Consider the following 20,698-nt stretch of genomic DNA (forward strand, 5'->3'; position numbering starts at 1 on the left):
GCTGAGGTAAATTTCTGGCATATGTTAAAATTTGAAAGAAAATTTGAATTTCCAGGTTTTGAATTTTTTTCTGGTACAGTATTCTAAATCAAAATATGTCTGTTAAGATACATTGTATCAAGGTTGCCAACAGTACATGATCTTCTGTACGTTTTAGTGTTTGGGGCTATCTTAATAACTAGCCAAGGAAGAAAGGACCCTGAACCATAACGTTGTGTTTAAGCCCAAAAATATTCTCCTTCTGTCATCCAATCCAGAAAATCAAAAGCAAGTACATACTCATCCTTCATATGTCAATCCCTTTGAAACAGGCCATTTGTGGTTTTGAATAAACTGCTCCAAACAGAGCTGTTAGCCAAAATAATGCTATGGCATATTGCCTAGATTTTTCATCAATCATTACCTTATTCTCCAAATATCATGATGTTCTCCAAAGAATGTAGTTTGCCTGTAAAAATATTTTATCTGAAACTTCCCTCCAGTTCAATAATATAATGGATAGCATAGTAAAGAATACCTAGAAGTATTATCTCTGCAATATTTTCAGTACTTAGTTGTTTCCATAAAACATTTCGCTAAATCCTTTTCCATCTTCTGGTGTGTAAAGAAGGATGCTGGAGGTGCAGTTCACAAGGGAATAAGCCATAGGAAGCCCAACTGAGAGTGTGTAAATGATTGCAGTAGCCCCTTCACTTGTCAAGAGAGTGCTTTCTGTTGTGCAGATACTGCTTTAAAGAAGCATGGATGTCCTCATCCTGTCCCTTAACACCAGCACAAGTGACAAAGGGACAAGTTAGAAAGATGGAGCTTCTAGACATGCCATGGATCTATTTTCAAGCTGTTTCAGCCTATGTTTGTGTATTTTACCTTCTCTTCTCGTAGAATTTCACCTGTTAACATCTTTTAGTAGCAAGTTTCAGCATGCAATTTCAGCTAGCTATGTAATATCTGACCAGCTCAGATATATTTTTAAAAAGCTATGATCTGCCATGAGGATAACTTGATTTATAAAATGAAAGACTTGTCAAAAACCGTGTTCTGCCTTCCCCATCAGTAAATAACCATTAGTGTACCACACACAATAGCAGGTGTCATTACATCAATTTTCTATATCCTTATTATTGTATTTCTTTCCTTCTTTTCTGTCATTCTAGACCTGACAGGCCTACACATACCTTATGCTTTGAAAAAAATCCACCTATGTCTGTAAAACATTTGCTGTACAGAAGTAAAGCAAACTGTAAACATGCATAGTAGATTTATAAAACAGGTTGTTACAGAATCACAGAATGGCCCAGATTGGAAGGGACCTCAAAGATCATGAATCTCCAACCCCCCCACCACCACAGGCACAGCCACCAACCAACACATTTAATACTAGACCAACACTAGTCACATACAAATGCAAAAGCTTTTTTAACAAAGCTTTTTCTGGAGATGTCTCAGGATGTCACTGCTTGCCAGGGGCCCAATTTACAGGTAATTGCACATAAAATGAGATTAATGAGCAGGCAGATGACAGAAGTGATTCCTCATTGTAGTGTGGAAGTACCATGTAATTATTCATTCATTCATTTGTTCAGTCACCCTCTGCACAACACTGCAGCGACTAATAGTTACTTTTATTTGTTTGTTTTACGTAAAGTATAGCAAACTAGGCCTCAAATCTTAGAACCCCACACAAGTCACTGTCCTGTTAAGAACTTCTGGTTTGACTGGGCTGCTTTAGTTGCTTTATGACATTCTTCCCTGTTCCTATTTTTTTTAAAGAGTTACAGTTAAGCCTTTTTTTTTTTTTTTTTTTTTTTTTTTTTACTGAGTTACCTATGAAGTTAGACCTTAAAATTCAATTAGTGATTTCTTTTAGATGTATCCCAGAAAATTATTTATTTTATTTTGCTTCTTGTTGGGGTGGGGGGATTTTTCTATTCATGATTCTGTCAGAGCTATCAGAAAATTGTTAATAAGCAGTCACTTTCAATAGGATATACAGAGATGAACTCAGAATTTCAAAATATATCCACAGAATATTTTTTCATTTACAGGTATCTTACACAGCATTTTAGCCTTAACTCAGAACATTAGAGCATTAGGCCTTGCTGAAGGGAAGGGCAATCCCACTGAAGTTCACGTTTGGATGCTAACCCGACAGCATGGTGAATCCTAATCTTAAACTGAATTCCTCCCTGCACTCCAGGACATGGGATCCCAGAGCACAGTGATTCTCTGACCCAACAGACACAAGCCCGATGACATTTGCCTCATTACGCAGTGTTGCTGAATTGGGACTTGCAAGAGTTTGTTTCAGGAATTCAGCTGCTAAAGGTGGGTTCAGATTCCCACCTGAACCATTCTCTCAGCCTTTTTCAGTGGCTTTGAAAAGATAATTTCTTTAAATAAAGAAATGTAGCTAGACCATCTGGTGCTGTGACTACATTTGCATTTTTTGGCAGAGCTTCTTTTAATATTATGGTCATTTATTTTAATATTTTTTTTTCCAGCTGCAGATAGTGTTTGGGCATTTTCTTAAAGCAGCCCTTCAACATTTTCTTTTGTTTCCAGACAAGTTAAAGAACAGAGGAGAAACAGGTAAAGAGAGCTCATAGGGCTGTTTTCTTGTGACTGGAGTACAAACCAATAGATGTGGCATGCTGCTTAGGGGCAGTGCTGGTACTTTCATAGTGACCTCCTTAGTGCTTAGCACACTTTCTAGTGTTTGTTCAACAGCCTGGCACTGGAAGCCACGTTATGTAGCTGAAGAAATGTGTCTGGAAACCAACTACTGAACTCTCTTCTAGGATTATCAGCAAAGGTGGACTGTAGGCTACCAAGTATGAGTCTGCAAAGTGGGCATCACAGTAGCAAGCAGATGTTACACCATTGTTTTGCTTCCTGTAGAGGAGCAGGCATCAGTAAATAAAGTTTGTATTTATACCTTTCTGAAACATTTATCTCTAGAGTGGCTGAGAGGATGATGTGCTCTACTTTCTCTACTCTCTCTCTCCCCACAGCTGCCTTACAAACAGGCTGAAGAGACATGCAGGCAAAGCTTGAGGCAGGGAGCATCCTGGCAGTGCACCATGTGTGCATACAGAGCTTGCTGCCCACTGAACCCCACAGTCCAGCCTCAAGTGAGCAGAGGTGTGTCCTTTAGTGACAGCTGGCTTTTTCCAGCCACCTCTTCCCTTTTTTCAAAGTGTAGATTTAACTTTTTTTTTTTTTTTTTTGGGGGGGGGGGGGGGGAGGTAGAGATACAAACATTGCTAAAAAGAATGAAATTCTGGCTGTTTTCAGGTGACATCTCTAGAATTTCAGTTTTAGGTATTTACAGTATACAGGCTGAAAACAGTCTCTTGCTTCTCTGCCAGCTGTGCTATGCTAACTCCCACGAGAGTTATTTATATATACCACCAGCTTTGTCACCTAGTTAGTGCACTGTCTTCCATCAAGAAGCTTTTATTTTACACCTGCAGGCATCTCTTTATTAGCTTGCTTTTTTACACTAATGCAAACCATTACTGGAATGAAAGCTAATTAAGTTTTAAACATGATTATATACAAAGGGCCAAAACAAGATGTTGGAGAGAAAGAAAGAGAAAGAAAAGGCTGCCAAACAGTAGCACTGCCTAATGCCAAAGAAAAAAAAAAGGGAGTTAGGCAAGAAAAGGAATGGAAGAAAGCCCCCATTTGACCATAATCGATGTGGGCAGATATTGAGATCTGCACATCACAAAGTCGTACTTGGTGTCCAGGAAGTATTTTATTATGCTTCCACTGTATAAATGTACAGAAAAGAGTAATGATTGTAACTGAAGGAGGAGCATTTGCGTGACATTCAGGTTTAGGGTACTGTTTTTCTCCTTGCGAGAGCTGTGAGGATTTGTATTCTGCTGCTTCTGTCATATTAATCCATACTTGTTGAATAGGTTCCTCCAGTCATGCTTTTTCTCCTTTTTCGCAGTGATTTATTGTTATTTTATATTACCCATTTGCCAGAAGAGCATAAAGTATAGTTCTCTTGGCTGGCTGGATCCCAGTGTGCTTTTTAAATACTTCTTATGTAAAACAAACTGTACATTATGTTATTTCTAGCCAAATGAAATGCAGCTGCTACCAAACATAAAAAAAGATATCCGTCCTGAAGCAACAACAACACTGTACTTCACAAAATAAACAATAAAGAGCATTTAAAATGGGAAGATGAAGTGGGTAGAAATAACATGTATGAATGTTATTAGGAAGAAATATGTTGGTTGTGGCAGAGATTGTCGCATTATTTTTAGCAAATAAACAGTTGTATCCCCTCTTACATTTCATAGTTGAAGTTTCTAGGCATGCTACAGTGACTCATGTTTGACTGATGTAATTGAAAGTGATTTTTGATGTCCTTGCTGATGAGGGAAAAGACTGTTGTGACACATGAAACAACACCAGATGTGTGTGTGTCTGCTGGTGACATACAGCTTCCTGGAAAATGGCCGGGTTAAATGTAGGACAACAGGAATTCATTGCAGGATGCACCTGTTCCCATGGTAGTTGAATATTGACAAAAGCAAAGTCTGTGGATTTGGATTAGGGTTGGTTTCATTCCAAGAATGAGATAGTCACAGAATCAGAAGGAAACAGTTATGTAGGTGAAGTGAAACAAATAAGAGAACTGTAGCACTATTTTAGTGCCACTGGATAACAAAAACATACTTAGGAACATCTGGAGAAACTGAAAACAGAAATTGCATTTATGAATCTGTCCTTTGCTATGTGTCTCCCCCAGTCCAGTTTTCCAACCTGCTAACCAGTGCCCACCTTCTCACTGAATTTTGGTAATAACATGTCTCTTGAAAAAGGTGGACAATCTTGCATCCTTAAAAAGAAGGGGCTGTCATTTGATCAAAGAGATGCATGTTTCCCACTTACTGTGGAATGTGAACAGGACAAAACAGTACATGAAATATTTCTTTCTCTTTTCTCCAGTCAAGTAGTTTCAACTCTTTATTGAAGTCTGGATGTCAGTGACATTGTAACTTACCGTCTTGTTGTAGAACACTGCTGAAAGAAAATCTAACACGAAGTTCCAGTTTTGAATGTGTGATTTATATAAAAAATCAAGGAAAACTTGTTCAAATATAAGCCCAATAATAAAGGATTTATCAAAGAACAATGCTGTAGCAGCGCCTCAAAATGTAACCACTTCAAAAATGCATGCATGGACAACTGATGGCAGCTGATGAATGAGTCTTTCTGAGGCTGATAAGACCCTTGCATGCATCACTCAGCTTCTAGGTGGTAATGTCACAACCTTACATGTAGAAGTATGCATCTTCTCAAATATCTTTGGGCTTTACTTTTTATCATGGAGAAACTTTCCACTGACTATGATGAGAGAGAACAAGTCATCACTGATCTGTCGTGGATAGGTCTTGAGAAACTCCTCAAGTGTCCATCTACAATTCCTGTGACTTCCTTATATTGTGTATCTAATTCATGTAACTATTTAGTATTGAACTGGTCCACATTTAATTACTCCTATTATTTTTTTTTATTATTTTTTTCCTCTTCAATTAAAACTCCAGCTTAACTAGGCTGATCATCTGTAGCCTTGCAATGAGTAGAAGTTTGCCAAGCAACAGCAGTTTTTCAGCTGTAGAAACATATTTCATTTATCCGCTCAGACTGCATTTAGGTGAGGTGTTCAGATTGAGGTAAAAGAATCCAAGCACATATGATCTACCACATCATGAGAGATCCCCAAACTGATTATTCTTACTGATAAAAATAATTGAAAAGGCATTTTAGAATCTGGCATTTAAAAGACTTCTTTTCTGTAGAAGATTATGCAAATATTATCAAAGTTAGAAATTGAGAGATTCAAGCCAACTTTTGTTTATTTTAATTTCTTTGTAGATTAACCTTACTATGAGACTGGAGTGTTGTAAGGCATCTACAAAATGCCACCTGATCTCGTAGGCTTTTAAGTCTCATACATTACAAAGTTCTCCTAGTGTCAAATGGCTTGGCACCTGCTTTAATTCATATTCTGTCAAGATCTGTTCCCTCTCATTTATGGAGTTTAATAAGGGCACATGCTCCAGAATGTATCTAGCCTCATTTCAAGGCTCAGGCAAGGAGGACATGACACAGTCCTCCTTCCTCCACAATGTCTGTCACAGATAGTGGGAAAATCAGTTCTCGAAGAGACTTATAAAGGACTTGAAATCACTTCCTTGCAAGTATGTCACTTGACAAGTAAGCCTTAAAGTAAGATGACTTCTCTCATATTTCAGTTGTGAGCCTCTTCCTTTCTGTTGGTAAGGTCAGTAGGAAACTAGAATCTCATTGAAATGTGTGTGGAGAAGTTGTGTTCCTAGGAGGTTTTTCTCATAGGGCAACTTCTCACAATATTAGACAGCCACAGAACTGCAATATTCAACTCAGCAGAGCTCATTCATCTCCAAGGACACGATAAGTTATTATAGTGTAAGTAGAAATGTGAATGATGTTCGCCTTTGACTGTGTAGCTAATGATGGTAATGTATAAACATGCTAAGAACATATAGTTTCCTTATAGAATCTGCCAAGGTGTGGAAAATTTTTAGCATAGAAGAGAAGCATAGATTTTGGAAGAACTAAGGAACACAGTTTTAAATAGATTTAGATCCTGTCAGTCTCACTTCAGTGGTTGGTAAAATTATGGAGAAGATTACTCTGGGAGTTACTGAAAAGCACAATACAATCATTAATCAGGCTACACGTGTTGCCTGTTTATGAACTTTTTTTCCTTTTATGACAAGGTTACCCACCAAATTGACCAAAGGAAGCGGTTGATACAATATTTTTGAATTTCAGCAAAGCTTTTGGCACTCTTTCTTACAATATCCTTCTGCATAAAATGTCCAGCATGCAGCTAGACAAATAAAGATTGCAGTGGGTGAACAATTGGCTAATGGGTCAGGCTCAAAGGATTGTTTATAGTAGGTGGAGGTACATCAGGCTGGTTGCTAGTCATTGGTGTGGAATGGTGTAGAGCTCCATTTTAGGGCCAGTTTTATTCAACATTTTAATCAGTGAGCTGGCTGCAAGACTCAAAGGTGTACGTGAAAGCACACAAAGTGCGGTTGTGAATAACACTGTAGGGGAACTGCTGGATCATGGCCTGAACCTCTGATTGACCACCTGGATTGAGCACTAAGTCAGCTGTGAGAGCACAGGTGAAGGCAGTTCACCTGTGTGATCAGAAGGGGTGGAGCCTGGCTCCACCTCTCCTAGACCACCCATTTATGGACTGACTGCCACTCAGGACAGGTCTCTCTTTCTGTAGGTTGCTCCATGTGGAGTTTATTGTAAGCCTACAAAACTGGTGAGCGCTTTCCATTTATTTTTTATTATCTTACTAAACCTAACTTTTCTGTATGCTTATTGATCATCCAATGCTTTATAATATTTATTATAAAGTATGCATATTGGTCTTACAAACACTGAAATAGAGGCAGCTATTTGTTGGCTCCCTCAAAGGTCTTATAGAGAGATCTTGACGTATTAGAGCAAACGCTGAATTTTGCATCTGGTATGGAGCAGCCCTTTATATATGTACAGATTAGGTGACAGAAGGCGGGAGATCAGCCCGCACAGAAAGGGATCTAGGGGTTCTGGTTAAAGACAAGTTGAATTTGAGTCAATACTGTGCCTTGGAGGCCAAAGGAGCCCAAGGGTGCACCAGACCCAGCACTGCTAGCCAGATGAGAGAAAGGATTGTCCCACTCAGCTTTGTACAGGTGTAGCCTCACCTTCAGCACTTTGTGCAGGTTTTGGCACCGGTGTGTGAGAAGAGCATGAAACTTAGCGTCCAAAAGATAGCTACAGAGATAGTGAAGGGTCTGGAGGGCAAGGCATGTGTGGAGCTGCTGAGATCCCTTGGTTTTTTCAGCCTAGAGAAAAGGAGATGGAGGGGAGGTCTCATGGCAGCCTGTGGCTTCTTTACAAGGGGCGCAGAGGAGTAGTACTGAGCTCTGCTCTCTGGTGACAGCACTAGGGCTTGAGTGAATGGCATGGAGCTGTGTCAGGGAAATGTTGGGCTGAGGATTATGGAAAGATTCTGCACCATGGAGCAGTGGGCATGGCATTGAGCTGCCAGAGTTTAAGGGGCGTTTGGATATCACTTTCAATTTTGGATTTGAAGCTTAGGTAGTAGGAACCCCTGTTGGTTCCTTCTAACTCAGGATATTCTATGATATATGGGTAAAGTAGCTTCCCTGATACTTGGGGAGTGGTGTGCAGAACTGTATTTTCCTCAAGTTTGATAAGTTCCCACCATCACAGGAAAGAAAGGAAGGGTTTGTTGGAAAACAAAGAGATTTTAATGGGTGAATGGGAATTTTGAGCTAATAAGCAAGTATAATAATACACAGCATGTCTGTTGACTCCTTTCTCATTCAGTTACAATCATCTAGGGAAGAATGCAGTTCTTTTAGATTAGCCAAATAACAGGAGAAAATTCCAGCAGTCTTCTATAAAACCCGTGGGATACGTCTGAAGTTACTTTAAATTTTTCTTTCCTAAGAAATGTTTCTACTGTACTTTTACTGTATGCTTTTTAATATGGAAATGACACTATTAGATAGAGAGATTACCAAAAAAGTAGTATGATATTTTCTAGAACAGTCTTGAACTTTATTTGCATTATAATAAATGAAGCGTGCAGCATATACAAGTGGAAAACGTGCTAGAAGGATCACGCTTGTTTTCCGGATTTTAGTTTTTGAGTTTAATATACTTAAGCATATTTTGGTCTCATCTACAAAGTCTCATCATATAGTACTTCTACTTGGAAGATTAATATGTTATGTGGTTTCTGCCAAAAGCATGGGATTGTTATTTATGTGTTGTTAAGTTTATTCTGACTTTCTTCGTCGGACCCAGTTCACATGTTCTTGAATTCAAATATCTTGTAAAGTAAAGAAATGTAGGTTTTTATTCAATTACAATAAAAGGCAATCTTATGTGAGGTATGAGTCATTTCAGTGTAGGGATAGAAGTGATGTGATTTCTTAAACTTCTTTAATTGTGCTGGCTTTACCCCTGCAGGTTTTAATGTATTTTCCTCACAGAGACAAAACACCTAGGAACTTATCTTGCAATTTCAGCTAAAAGTTCATTCTGTATCTTGCTGTCTTTGTGTTCAGATCAGTCTTATTAATTCAAAGACTTCTAGTTTGTGCAGGTTAATAAAATTCAAGAAAGGATCTTTCAAACTAATCTCAAGAGCAAATCAGAGTAAGAATCAGGCTAACTTATATGCAAAGGATGTTCTGAGAGGAAGCTTTACCTTATGTTGCTGATAATCAGATGCATATTGTCCTCCAGCTTATTACAGAGCAAATCTCAGCATTTTGCAGTTAGTGTTCTATAAAAAGAATATTACAAAATTTTATTATCTTGTTTTTACAAACAAAGCAATAAGAATACTTCAGCATGTCAGTGTCATCCTGCAAGATGTTGCTTTATTAGTGAGATAAGAGGTTATTGGGCTGCTGTGGAAATACAGAATAGACTAAATCTGTATTCCACTTCAACATCTGCATATAAATTCATGTAGAAAAATAACATACAGAAATAGAGAAAATTCCCACCCTTATCCCACAGCTATTTAGACTCCATGATGCTAAACAAATTAAAACTTACTTCTTTCAGTCTTACCTGCCTGGGAGTTTTTCTTGCAAGTCTTTTCTGTTTTATAATTTCAGCAAGCTAATTTAATTACTTTGGCCAAATTCTTACACAAGAAAACTGGTAGTTTTCTTTTCTGTAAAGTGTCAACAAAAATAAAGTTTGTGGGACATAAGCCAGAACTGGGATTCATTTAAAAATGGCCCTTGATTATGTCTACAGGATGAGTGCAGAAAGCCCAGGATGCCTGTCCCTTAAGTTGCTTTGCCTCAACTCCTCTCCAGGGTTATGGGCTATGCTTTTGCAGATCTACTGGTATAGTAGTACAGGAAAGCTTCCGGTCCAAAGCTCCAAACCAAAAAGGAGGTGGAGCACAATAAGGTTGTGACTGCTTGTCCGCAGGCATAAGCATGTAATTCATACCCAAAATGTGGGCATGAATTGAGATGTAATTCTGGGAAAGGGAGCAGGGCAACTAGACCTCCACTCTAGGGGAATTTTCTAAAATCTCCCTAAAGAGAATTGAGGAGGCAACAGGGCATGCAGCTTGGTGAAGAGAAGTTAACCAAGACTGGGGAAATGTGAAAACAAGGCAAAGAAGCCATATGATGGCTAAGGTTTAGATGTGAAGTGAGATACAGAAGAAATAGTTTGAACTATTAATTCATTAGTACGTTGCAAGCTAACAGGAAAAGGCACAAATGCAAATCTGAGCAGCTGAAAGAAAATCTGTTTAACATCCAGCATTAATCAAAGCCTGTGTGAAGATTCATAAAGAATAGGGAGTAAAATATGTTCATCAGAGAAAAGACTTTATTTTACCAAGTCAGCAGGAAAACAGGATATTTAATATTATGTAGTGGCTACTCTGCACTTTAAATGAAGGTAGCATATCTTTACTGGTATTCTTCTATATGTTAAGAATGAAAAACTAGACTTGTTAAGCTTACAAGATATATAGGCTATTAATTTTTGTTTGTTTAATTATCCCCATCAGGGATATAATTTCAGTCAATTCATGAAAAAATCAGTATTTTTGTTTTTTCTGCTGCACAGAACCTGAAGCGTGTGGCAGAGACATGGATGGATGAGTTTGCAGAGTACATCTACCAGCGACGGCCCGAGTACAGACATCTCTCGACTGGTGACATCTCTGCCCAGAAGGAACTTCGCAAGCACCTGAAATGTAAAGATTTCAAGTGGTTCATGGCTGCAGTGGCTTGGGATGTCCCCAAATATTACCCACCTGTGGAGCCTCCACCTGCTGCCTGGGGGGAGGTGAGGAATACAAATTAGAAGAAATTTAAATAAGCCTGACATTGTACATCACAGGAAATTAAAAGTATGAAATTATACTTAGCACCTTAGATAACTAGTGTTATTAAGGAGTTCATCCCGAAATTAGCCATTAAAACAAGGAACTGTCATGTCTTAGGGCTGTTGCTGTCCATTTTATAATTCATTACAATTTAGTGTGTACAGGCCATAAGATACATGCCCATTGAGAACAAGAACATGGAAAAGAATATGTAGCACTCGTTATTGCATATCACAACTTGATTTTAGAGTCTCATTAGCAAAAAGGAGGTCTGAAGTCAATACTGTATTTCTGCAAATCTGCTCATATGCCTCCTCCTAGGCTTACAGTTCACCAGGATCACTGTGCAGGTGCAGTTATGTTTGGTCTGTTTTGATCATATATGTGAATATGAAAAGTGGAGCCTTGCTGCATTTCTCTTAAAAAGACAAATTTTGCTGAACTTGTGGTCTGCATTTTGTAGATTCCACAAGCAGACAAATGGAATGCATCTTTTGGGGAAAAGGGAAGGGAAAGGAGAGGAAAGGGAAGCTAGCATCCGAGCATCCATTGAGCAGTGAGCAAACAAACAGCCTCATGGAACTCTCCAACCATACTCTAAGATCTGCCTACAGACTTCTCTGAAGAGCAGAGACATGGCAAACCCTCTTTTGGCAGTTTGTTTTGTGTAGGTAAAATGAAAACACAAAGAGTGCAGGGGCAGGAAATGACTTCCATAGCTGTACTGGAAGTCTCAGTGGCCTTTTACTCCTAGAAGCTGCTGCTGATTCATTGCATCTTGAAGGTGGTGCATATACATCTTTTTCCTCTTGATCTGTTAAGATTTATAAGAAGGACTTTCCTCCTGTATTTTGCTGCTGTTTAAACAGCATAAGAATATCTGTGCTGAATTCTTTCTCATTTTACTGGAGATGCTCAGTATAAGCCAGGCTTGATCAGAGTTGTCATTACTTCTATGTCCGCTTTCATGGTCTTCCACATGCATACATGTGCATTCTTCAAGAACTTTGATCATGAGATCTATAACTTCTACAGACAGCCAAACAGTTCTTCTTTCAGTGACAGGATTTAAGTAGAAGAAATTGGGATTCAGATATTAATTCTGCTCACATCATTATTGATGCATTCCTTGCATAAAAGCATGAGTTCATGATAGTAAATTGTACATCATAGCAGTGGTAACTAATCTGTACCTTAAAAGTACTTACTGAGTTCTTAGTAAGGAAACAAAGACTGAAGGCTTTGTTTCCTCTCAAATATAGTTTCTCTCTGACGTAAAAGAGAAGTTCCAGTCCTACCACTCTATTTTTCCCTGGGACTATCACATTCCTGTGAAGCTTTAATTAATCTGTTGACTCTTGGTAAGAACTTAAACTTGGAGGTCAATGGCTGCCATAACTAGAAACAGTCAGAGAAACACAGACGTGTGTTACTGTTTTGTAAGAATCAAGCAGTTCTAGAAACCTTGCTGACTAAACACAGTAGAAGTCTATGCCAAGGCTGACTGCCATTTAGTATTCTCTCTGCTTGCGCTTGGGAAGACTTTATATCAGTCTGAAGAAGAATAAACAAGAGGTCTCAGGCATTCTTGTGCTCTAGTATTTTGATGCACAGATAGTAGAAGCTATGTGGTGTAAAATCAGACATCTGGTAAACAACCTATGCGTAACTCCCCTCTTTCTGCAAACTCTCTTACTTAAAATCTGATAGCTAAATCTCTCAAAATCTATTCACAATAGAGAAGAAGTAAATCTGAGAAACAGAACTAGTTGTCTCCACTACCCTCAACACAACCTTATCTCTTGTTCTTGTTTGTGCCTTTTGTCCTTTGTAGTTGGCAGGGTGTATCTTTCATTTTATATTTTGCTCTGCCTTCTAACATCTGAAATATGTGCAGCATGGCAATGCAGTGATGAATCCAGACAGGTTAAGGTTAGTGATCATCAATTCTTTGGGTAAGATTACTGTACTGGTTTTTCTCCCACCATGGGGAAAAAAAAAGGCAAATTTTAAATTAGATTTTGTTTCTTAAAAATATGTTGGAAAGTGTGCTACCAGCTGAAAAACAGTAATAACCATTCCATTCTCTTTCAAAGGTGCAATAATTTATTTGTAATGTGTATTGGAAATCCTGCTGAAGGAAGTTAAGAACAATAGCTGCATTAGGTGAGATTTGTACATTAAATGTTTTCTTAGGAAGAATCTACAAGTCACTGCAAGTGTGTTGCACAGCTTCCAACAGTATCTTTGGAAACATATTTTACAGTAAATCAATCATATACTGTCAGCCGTTGTAATTTGTTTTAGACTTTACTAATCCTATTGTCAGGGTGATATGAAAAGATTGATTTGTTTTACTGAGTCGAAAGGGAAATATTTAAGCTTGGTTTCATTTGTTGTTGCATAAACCTCTTATTTGATGATTTAATACAAAGCAAGTCACTCAGTCACTGCAGCAGTTCTGAGCTATAGGACCTGAAAATACTCATTTTTCAGTCCAGACCTCATGGATTTTATAGAATTGTTTTACAGCCGTGGCTTGAAAATGTCATGCATGAAGTTAAATCAAATAGTATATTTGAAAAGGGTTTAAAATGTAAGAATGCACTAATCTCTGATTATTTTTGGTTTTAAAGTCTCACTTTCATAGCCTTAATGAGTCAGTACCAGTCCATCAAGTGTCACATGGGCATTGTACCAGCTATTCCTCCATCGCACACAGAACAAGTGCCACACAGCTATGTTTCTCACAGTTCTTCTGTCAAGATCACTGTCATGCAGCACAGCTGAGTCCTACTTTCTTCAGAGAGGTCTTTAGCAGTGTGTGACTTCTTTCAACTTCAGCTTTTCCTGTTTATGGCTCACACAAATGATAAATCCATTTAAAATTGCCATGTATCTGTTGGCAGGAAAGGTGGCTCATTTCTCCTCATTTGATCTGTAAACATTGATGGCCCTAGGGTTATCTGAGAATGTAAGTGTGTACTAAAATCATCTTTAAGTGCTGCTCAGACAAATAAAGCAACTTAAATGGATGTTGTTAATGTCTTCCAAGAGCTGCAGATACTTTCTGATTTTCAGCATTGAGTCAGATATAAGAAAAGTGTTTATATGGGCTGATAACATCAAGGTTCCTCTCATGTTGTTGCATTGTACTGGGCACTGTGAGGATAGCCGCAGTTTCATCTCCTCCTTCATTACTTTAAGACAACTTTAGATTGCTCTGCTTCACTATTTTTGGTTTTGGTGCGTCTAGTTAGGGCACATCGAACACACAGTTGACCCTCATGCTACTGGGAGTGACTGAACCCCTGCCTTCCTCAAGGCTGAGGTGACCCAGGCTTACAGTGGGGCTGCAAGGCAGGCAGAGCGTCACCCGTACTCTCAAGGGCAAACCTTGCAGGAACTATTACATTCTTCAGTGTAAGAAGTCAGACCATCTTAATCTGCCTCTCTCATGGAGAGTAGATGAAATCACGTAAGTCCTGACTTTCTGCAAAACTCTAACGTCAATTTAGTGTAGGTCAACTGTTATGGTTTAATCTGGCTGGTGATTCAGCATGCATGCAGTCATTTGACATGCAGTCGCTTGCTCTCCTCCCCCCCCCACTCCCAGTGAAATGGAGGAGAGAATCAAGAGGAAAAAAAATATAGAACTCATGGGCTGAGATAAAACAATTTATTAAGATATAGAAAAGGAAAAGGATAACAGTTAGGACAATGTATATTTATATATGAATGTATATAGCAAGTTATGCATGAAGTGCAAAATGCAAGTCTATAGGAGTGAAAGCAAGAATGAGTTACCTGGGAGGTCCACAAAGAAGCTGGATAAAATCTAACCAGACATAAAGGAGAATGAGAAGAAATTATACAGATATAGCAGCAATAAAAAGAAGGCCAGGGAAGATGTGGGCTCTCTCCAGAAGGAGACTGGAGGCCTGGTCACAATGGATATGGAGAAAGCTGAGGTGCTCAATGATTTCTTTGCCTTGGCCTTCACTGGCAAGGGCTCTAGCCGCACCACCCAAGCTACCGAATGCTAAGGTAAGAACTGGGAGAAGGAAGATGTGCCTGCTGTAAGTGAAGATCAGGTTCAAGACCGTCTAAAGAACCTGAAGGTGCACAAGTCCATGGGACCCAACAAGATTCTTCCACGTGTTCTGAGGAAACTGGTGAATGAAGTTGCCAAGCTGCTATCCACCATATTTGTAAGGTCATGGCAATCTAGTGAAGTTCCCACTGACTGGAAAAGTGGAAACATAATCCCCATTTTTCAAGAAGGGAAAAGAAGATGATCCAGGGACAGTGAGACAGGTCAGTCTCACTGCTGTGCCTGGCAAGATCGTGCAGCAGATCTTCCTGAAGGCATTACTAAAGCACATGAAAAATCAAATTGGGGTGATTAGTGCTTACCAACATAACTTCACCGGGGGCAAATTATGCCTAACGAACTTGGTGACCTTTTATGACGGAGTTACAGCATCAGTAGATAAAGGAAGAGCAATTGACATCACCTACCTGGACTGTTGTGTTTTTTTTTTTTTTTTTTAAGTCATCCCACGTGATATCCTGATCACCAAATTGGAGAAAAATTGATTTGATGGATGGACCGCTCACTGAATAAGGGATTGGCTGGATTGTCACACTCAGAGTTGCAGTCAATGGCTCTTTGTTCATGTAGAGACTGGTGATGAGTGGCATTCCTTGGGGATCAGTGCTGAGACCATTTCTGTCCAACATCTTTGTAGGCAACATGGACAGTGTGATTGAGTGTAACCTCACAAGTTTGCAGACAGCACCAAGCTGAGTAGTGCATTTGTCTCACAAGAGGGAGGATATGCTATCCAAAGGGACCTGGACAGGCTTGAGAGGTGGGCCCAGCCCATCCCAAGCACAAATGCAGGCTGTGCAGAGAATGTCTTGAGAGCAGCTCTGAGGAAAAGAATTTGAGGGCATCAGTTAATGAAAATCTCAGCATGAGCAATATGATCTTGCAGTCAGAAGGCCAACTGTATGTTGGGTTGCATCAAGAAAAGCGTAATGGTTGAGGAAGGTGATTCTGCCTTTCAAGTCTGCTCTTGTGAGACCCCAGATAGAGTCCAGTTCTCAAGCCCCCGACACAAGAGAGACATGGAGCTTTTGGAGCAAGTCCAGAGAAGAGCCATGAGGATGATGAGAGGGTTGGAGCACCTCCCCTACAAGGAGGGTGCAAGGCTGAGAGTTGGAGCTCTTCAGCCTGGAGAAAAGAAGGCTTCAGGGGGACCTTACAGCAGCTTTCCAGTACCTGAAGGGGGCCTACAGGAAAGCTGGGAAGAGACTTTTTATAAGGTTATGTAGCAATGAATGAAGAGAAATGGATTTAAACTGGAAGAGAATAGATTTACACTAAATATAGGAAGGAAATTCTTTACTGTGGGGGCACTGTAACAGGATGCCCAGAGAGATACTGGTTGGCCCCTCCCTGGAAGCACTCAAGGCCAGGCTGGATGGGGCTTTGAGCAACCTGGTCTAGAGGGAACTATTCCTGCATACATCAGAGGAGTTGGAACTAGATGATCTTAAGGGTCCCTTGCAACCCAAACCATTCTATGATTTTATGAATTGCTCACTACTCCCCAGTCAATGCTCTGCTCCTGTCTCAAGCAGTGGAAGAGAGTGAGATGAACTCCCACCCCCTTCAAAACTCTCTTTCTGCTTGATGTCATATAGCATGGGATATCCCTTTGGCCAGTTTAAATCATCTGTCCTGATTCTGTCCCTTTGTATGGGAATTACTAAGTCACAGTCTGAGCCAATCATTGAACACCTAGCGAAGGGACAGAACCAGCCCTGGGAGCACAGGTGAAAGCATTTCACCAGGTTCCACCCCTCTCTAGGTTTCATTTAAGGGCTGGCTGTCACAAGGGAAGGGTCTCTATCTGGATATCTCTCATTTTGGAGTATTCAGCAAGCCCTGTTCTTTGGGATGGGTAAGCAAATCTTTCTTTAACTATCACCCTTTTTTGGGTTATTTAGAACTGGTTGTTTGCTGTTGCTTTTCCTGATACTCCTCCCAGCCCTTCATTAATGCAGGTTGAGAAACTGGAACAGCCTTTTTTCTGAACAACACTGCTTAGCAAGAAGTATAAACATGGTGTGCTATCAACATTTTTTTTCTCCTAGAACAAAAGCGTAGCGTCATACCAGGCACTCTGAAAAAAACAATTGTCTCAGTCACGTTATCTAGGAGACAGTATATTCTGCTGTATGTAAATATAGAGAAGTTTCTCTGTGAGTCTCTGAAAAACACCAATGCTTTAAGAAAGCAAGCAAACCCTGAGTTTAAAATGAAATACTTTAACAGGAACTAATAATCAAGTATGGATGGCCATACTGACAACATCTGCCAAAAATATTTTTGTATGTAAGTCCTTTGTTCTTTTCCCTAAAAGTTAATGTAGAAATATTTATCAAATCAACAACTTTAAATATCTTCTTTAAACATAAAGCCTAGGTTCAAAGAGCTTTTGTCCTATAATGCCCCAGCTTCTGTTTAATGTATTCCCCTTTCTACTTTTATAGTGTAGTTGAGCTTTTTCTAGGCTTTGACTACTCTTCATGAACATCTTTTTTTTTTAAACATTGAGAAAAGAAGCTGTAGTTTTAATGTCTAACTCTCTTTCATAAACCCCAAGGACTGTATCTACACTTAGCAGCCCTTTCTCCTAATGGCTTGTTACCTCATTTAAAAAGCAGAAATTGGATGTTACAACAGCAGAAATGTCTCTCACTTGGTAAGTCTTTATTTCCCAAACATAGGTGCAGCACTGAAAAACTCTCTATACCTTTGGCCTTACCCCTTCCCTATAGAATAGAGAGACTACGAGCCCTTTAGAATCTGTGCTTGAACACATGAATTGCTCTCTATAAGAAGATAGGGCCTACAATCTTTTCTTAGTAGCATCATCCCAGTGTCTGTGTTCAGATAATATTTTAAGAACTACATGAGAGATGAAATGTCTCCACAATTGCCGAGCTACAAATGTTGGAAATGGGAGTTTATTAGGAGTGCTAGCTATGTTTCTAGCTGTAATGTAAACGTTTGACATCCGTTGTGCGGTGTGACTGGAGACAAAGCAGTTAAAATGCATACTGATGTAAACGTGAAAATACAGCATCTCTTTGCTGCAATCCTGCTGTCCTTCCTTGTTCTGTGAAGGGATCTTAGGGGATTTGTAGGTAACGTAGTGCTGGTGTTCAGCAAAACATTCCCCATGGTTCTGGCAGCAGTTTGATGGCACAATTCAGTTTCTAGTTTCTGCCAACACCACACAGGAATGCCAGAGAACAAAAGCACAGACTTTATTGAAATGCCTGTAATACAAAAAGAAAATGAGAAACAAGCCACTGCCCTTCTGCAGCTGAAAAGGTGGATAAAACAAAACAAAAAGATGAATTAATATGTGGGCTGCAACAAACCAGAACAAAAACTAACTTGAGAAAACCTTTCAGGAGCAGAGGGAAGAACAGAGGAAATAAAAAAGCAGTGGATTCCAGTAGTGAATATCCTAAATGTAGCTTTGGCTCAAAGCCTTCCAGAAATGCTTAGAATACGTTTACCACAACATCCAAATGAATGAGAACAGGATGGAGAAATGTCATCTAGGCAAAATTATGTCAGCCCTTTAATCCAATGAGCACTCATTAGATGTGGAGTGTATTTTCTTTCATTTTAGAGATCTTTGATTTTAGAGATCAGAAATGAGTCCAAATAATCCTTGGAGAAATTTTTTCACTTAAGAAAAAATAGGTTAGAAAAAAATAGGTCTTTTCTACTCATTGTTCTTATCTCCATCTTCTGATGGATGATATGAAAATGAAGGGAGAGTTACTGAGGACTTATTACCTTTCATCCTTTTTTCAGTTAACATGACTCTACTGTGGGGCTCAGTGCTGGGTTTCTGCATCTGTCTGTATGTACTGGCAGGTTAGCAGCAATTTTATTGCACTGAAATAAGAAAGAATGCCCTAGAACTATGCTTGTCAGTGTTTTGAAAGAATATGCCTGTGAGCGCTGGTGAAGGCTCAGAATTCTTAAGCTCAAACTGCTGCTCACATTGCTTGCTCAATCTGCTCCTTTCTAGGCTAAGCAAATGCAGTTCCTAAAGCCTTTCCTGAAGGTAATGTGGTGGTGGTTGTTTTTTTCCTCCAGTTCCTGCTGTTTTCCCATCTGTCTAAATCTTTCTCAGAACATGATGAATAGACTGAATTCCAATTCTCCAAAATAATAATAAAAAAGAGCAAAGCAGTTCTCCTATGTGTATTACAAGCACAAGGCTTACCCCTGTTGTACTCTGTGTTCTTTCCTGTGATGAGATGTCTTCCATCCTGTTTTGGTTTTGTTTATCTTTTCTGTGAGGTAAGCCATATTTAAGAGTAGCAATATTTATGTTTCTCTAATATAATATGGCAATGATGACTGGTTTAAAAAAAAAAATATTTCCATTGAAAATTGCAAATCTCTCCTCAGCTCTGTTCAGCATCTAGCTTTTCTTTTTTTAAAATAAGGATCAAAGTAGTTGCAGGAATGTCAAAAATGTCCACCTCCCTTCTGTCTGTTGCACATCCAGAATCTGTATACAGCTTCATGAATCATAGAATCGTTAAGATTGGAGAAGACCTCCAAGGTAATCTAGTCCAGCCATCCACCTACCACCAGTATTTCCCACTAAACCGTGTTCCTTAGTATCACATCTAAACCTTTTTTTAACACCTCCAGGGGCGATGACCTCACCACATCCCTGGGCAGCCCAATCCAATGCCTACCACTCTTTCAGAGAAGAAATTTTTCTGAATATCCAACCTGAACATCCTCTAGCACAACTTGAGGCCATTCCCTCTTGTCCCATCACTAGTTATGTGGGAGCAGAAGTTGACCCCACCTTGCCACAACCTCCTTTGAAGGATTTGTAGGAGCAATAAGGTCTCCCCGAGCCTTCTCTTCTCCAGACTAAACAATCCCAGCTCCTTCAGCTGTTCCCAGTAAGACTTGTGCTCCTGACCCCTCACAGTTTTGTTGCCCTTCTCTGGGTGTGCTCCAGGGCCGTGTTGTCTTTCTTGTAATGAGAGGCCCAAAACTGAACACGGCACTTGAAGTGCAGCCAAATGAATAACGAATGTGCATAGGCTTTGGTTACTTACTGTCTGTGCATCTCGTTGAAATGGAAAGTTTAAGAAATCCTCTTTGCTTTGGCAGTGTCTGAAGCGTTTTTAAGCAGCTCAGCCAAGGTATTCAAGGGGAAACGTACGTGATATTTCAAAATAAATATGGCATTTTTCTCTCTTTAGTAGTAGAAGGCAGCCTATGCATTTTCAATCCAGTCCTCTAGAAATACCTCCTTAGGAGCAGTGGTGCATAAATGGTGTGACTGATAGTCACAGGTTATTACTCAGTTGTTTCAGCCTCCTTTTAAGAATAAGTCCCACTGCAGTTTGTTTGCAGAAGCATACAGACAGCATGAGGAACCTCTGTGGGTGGGCACGATAAGTACTCTTTAATTTTATGCATTTTGAAAAGTGCTGTGTGACTTTACCTACACTGACGTTACTGTTAGAGGAAGAACAAGCACTGGGACAGAGTGTTCAGAGCAATATTGCTTTGAAGCCTGTGAGAGACTCATTTGGAAATTGTGTCCTTATAATACCATTATCTCACTTGGTTCAGTAGGAGGTGAAAAA

General features: G+C 39.5%; 1 protein-coding gene across 1 annotated transcript in view; it reads left to right on the forward strand.

The window, feature by feature from the left end:
- GALNTL6 (polypeptide N-acetylgalactosaminyltransferase like 6) overlaps positions 1–20,698 on the forward strand; it is a gene marked incomplete at both ends in the record, with an annotated part of 424,708 nt that overhangs the window by 392,059 nt on the left and 11,951 nt on the right. The window contains one exon of the mRNA XM_079534806.1: positions 10,717–10,938. Coding sequence (XP_079390932.1) covers positions 10,717–10,938 — 222 coding nt within the window. The remainder of the gene's footprint in view (positions 1–10,716; positions 10,939–20,698) is intronic.

This window comes from Tetrao urogallus, assembly GCF_951394365.1.
Source record: "Tetrao urogallus genome assembly, chromosome: 4".
In the NCBI taxonomy this organism is placed as follows: domain Eukaryota; kingdom Metazoa; phylum Chordata; class Aves; order Galliformes; family Phasianidae; genus Tetrao; species Tetrao urogallus.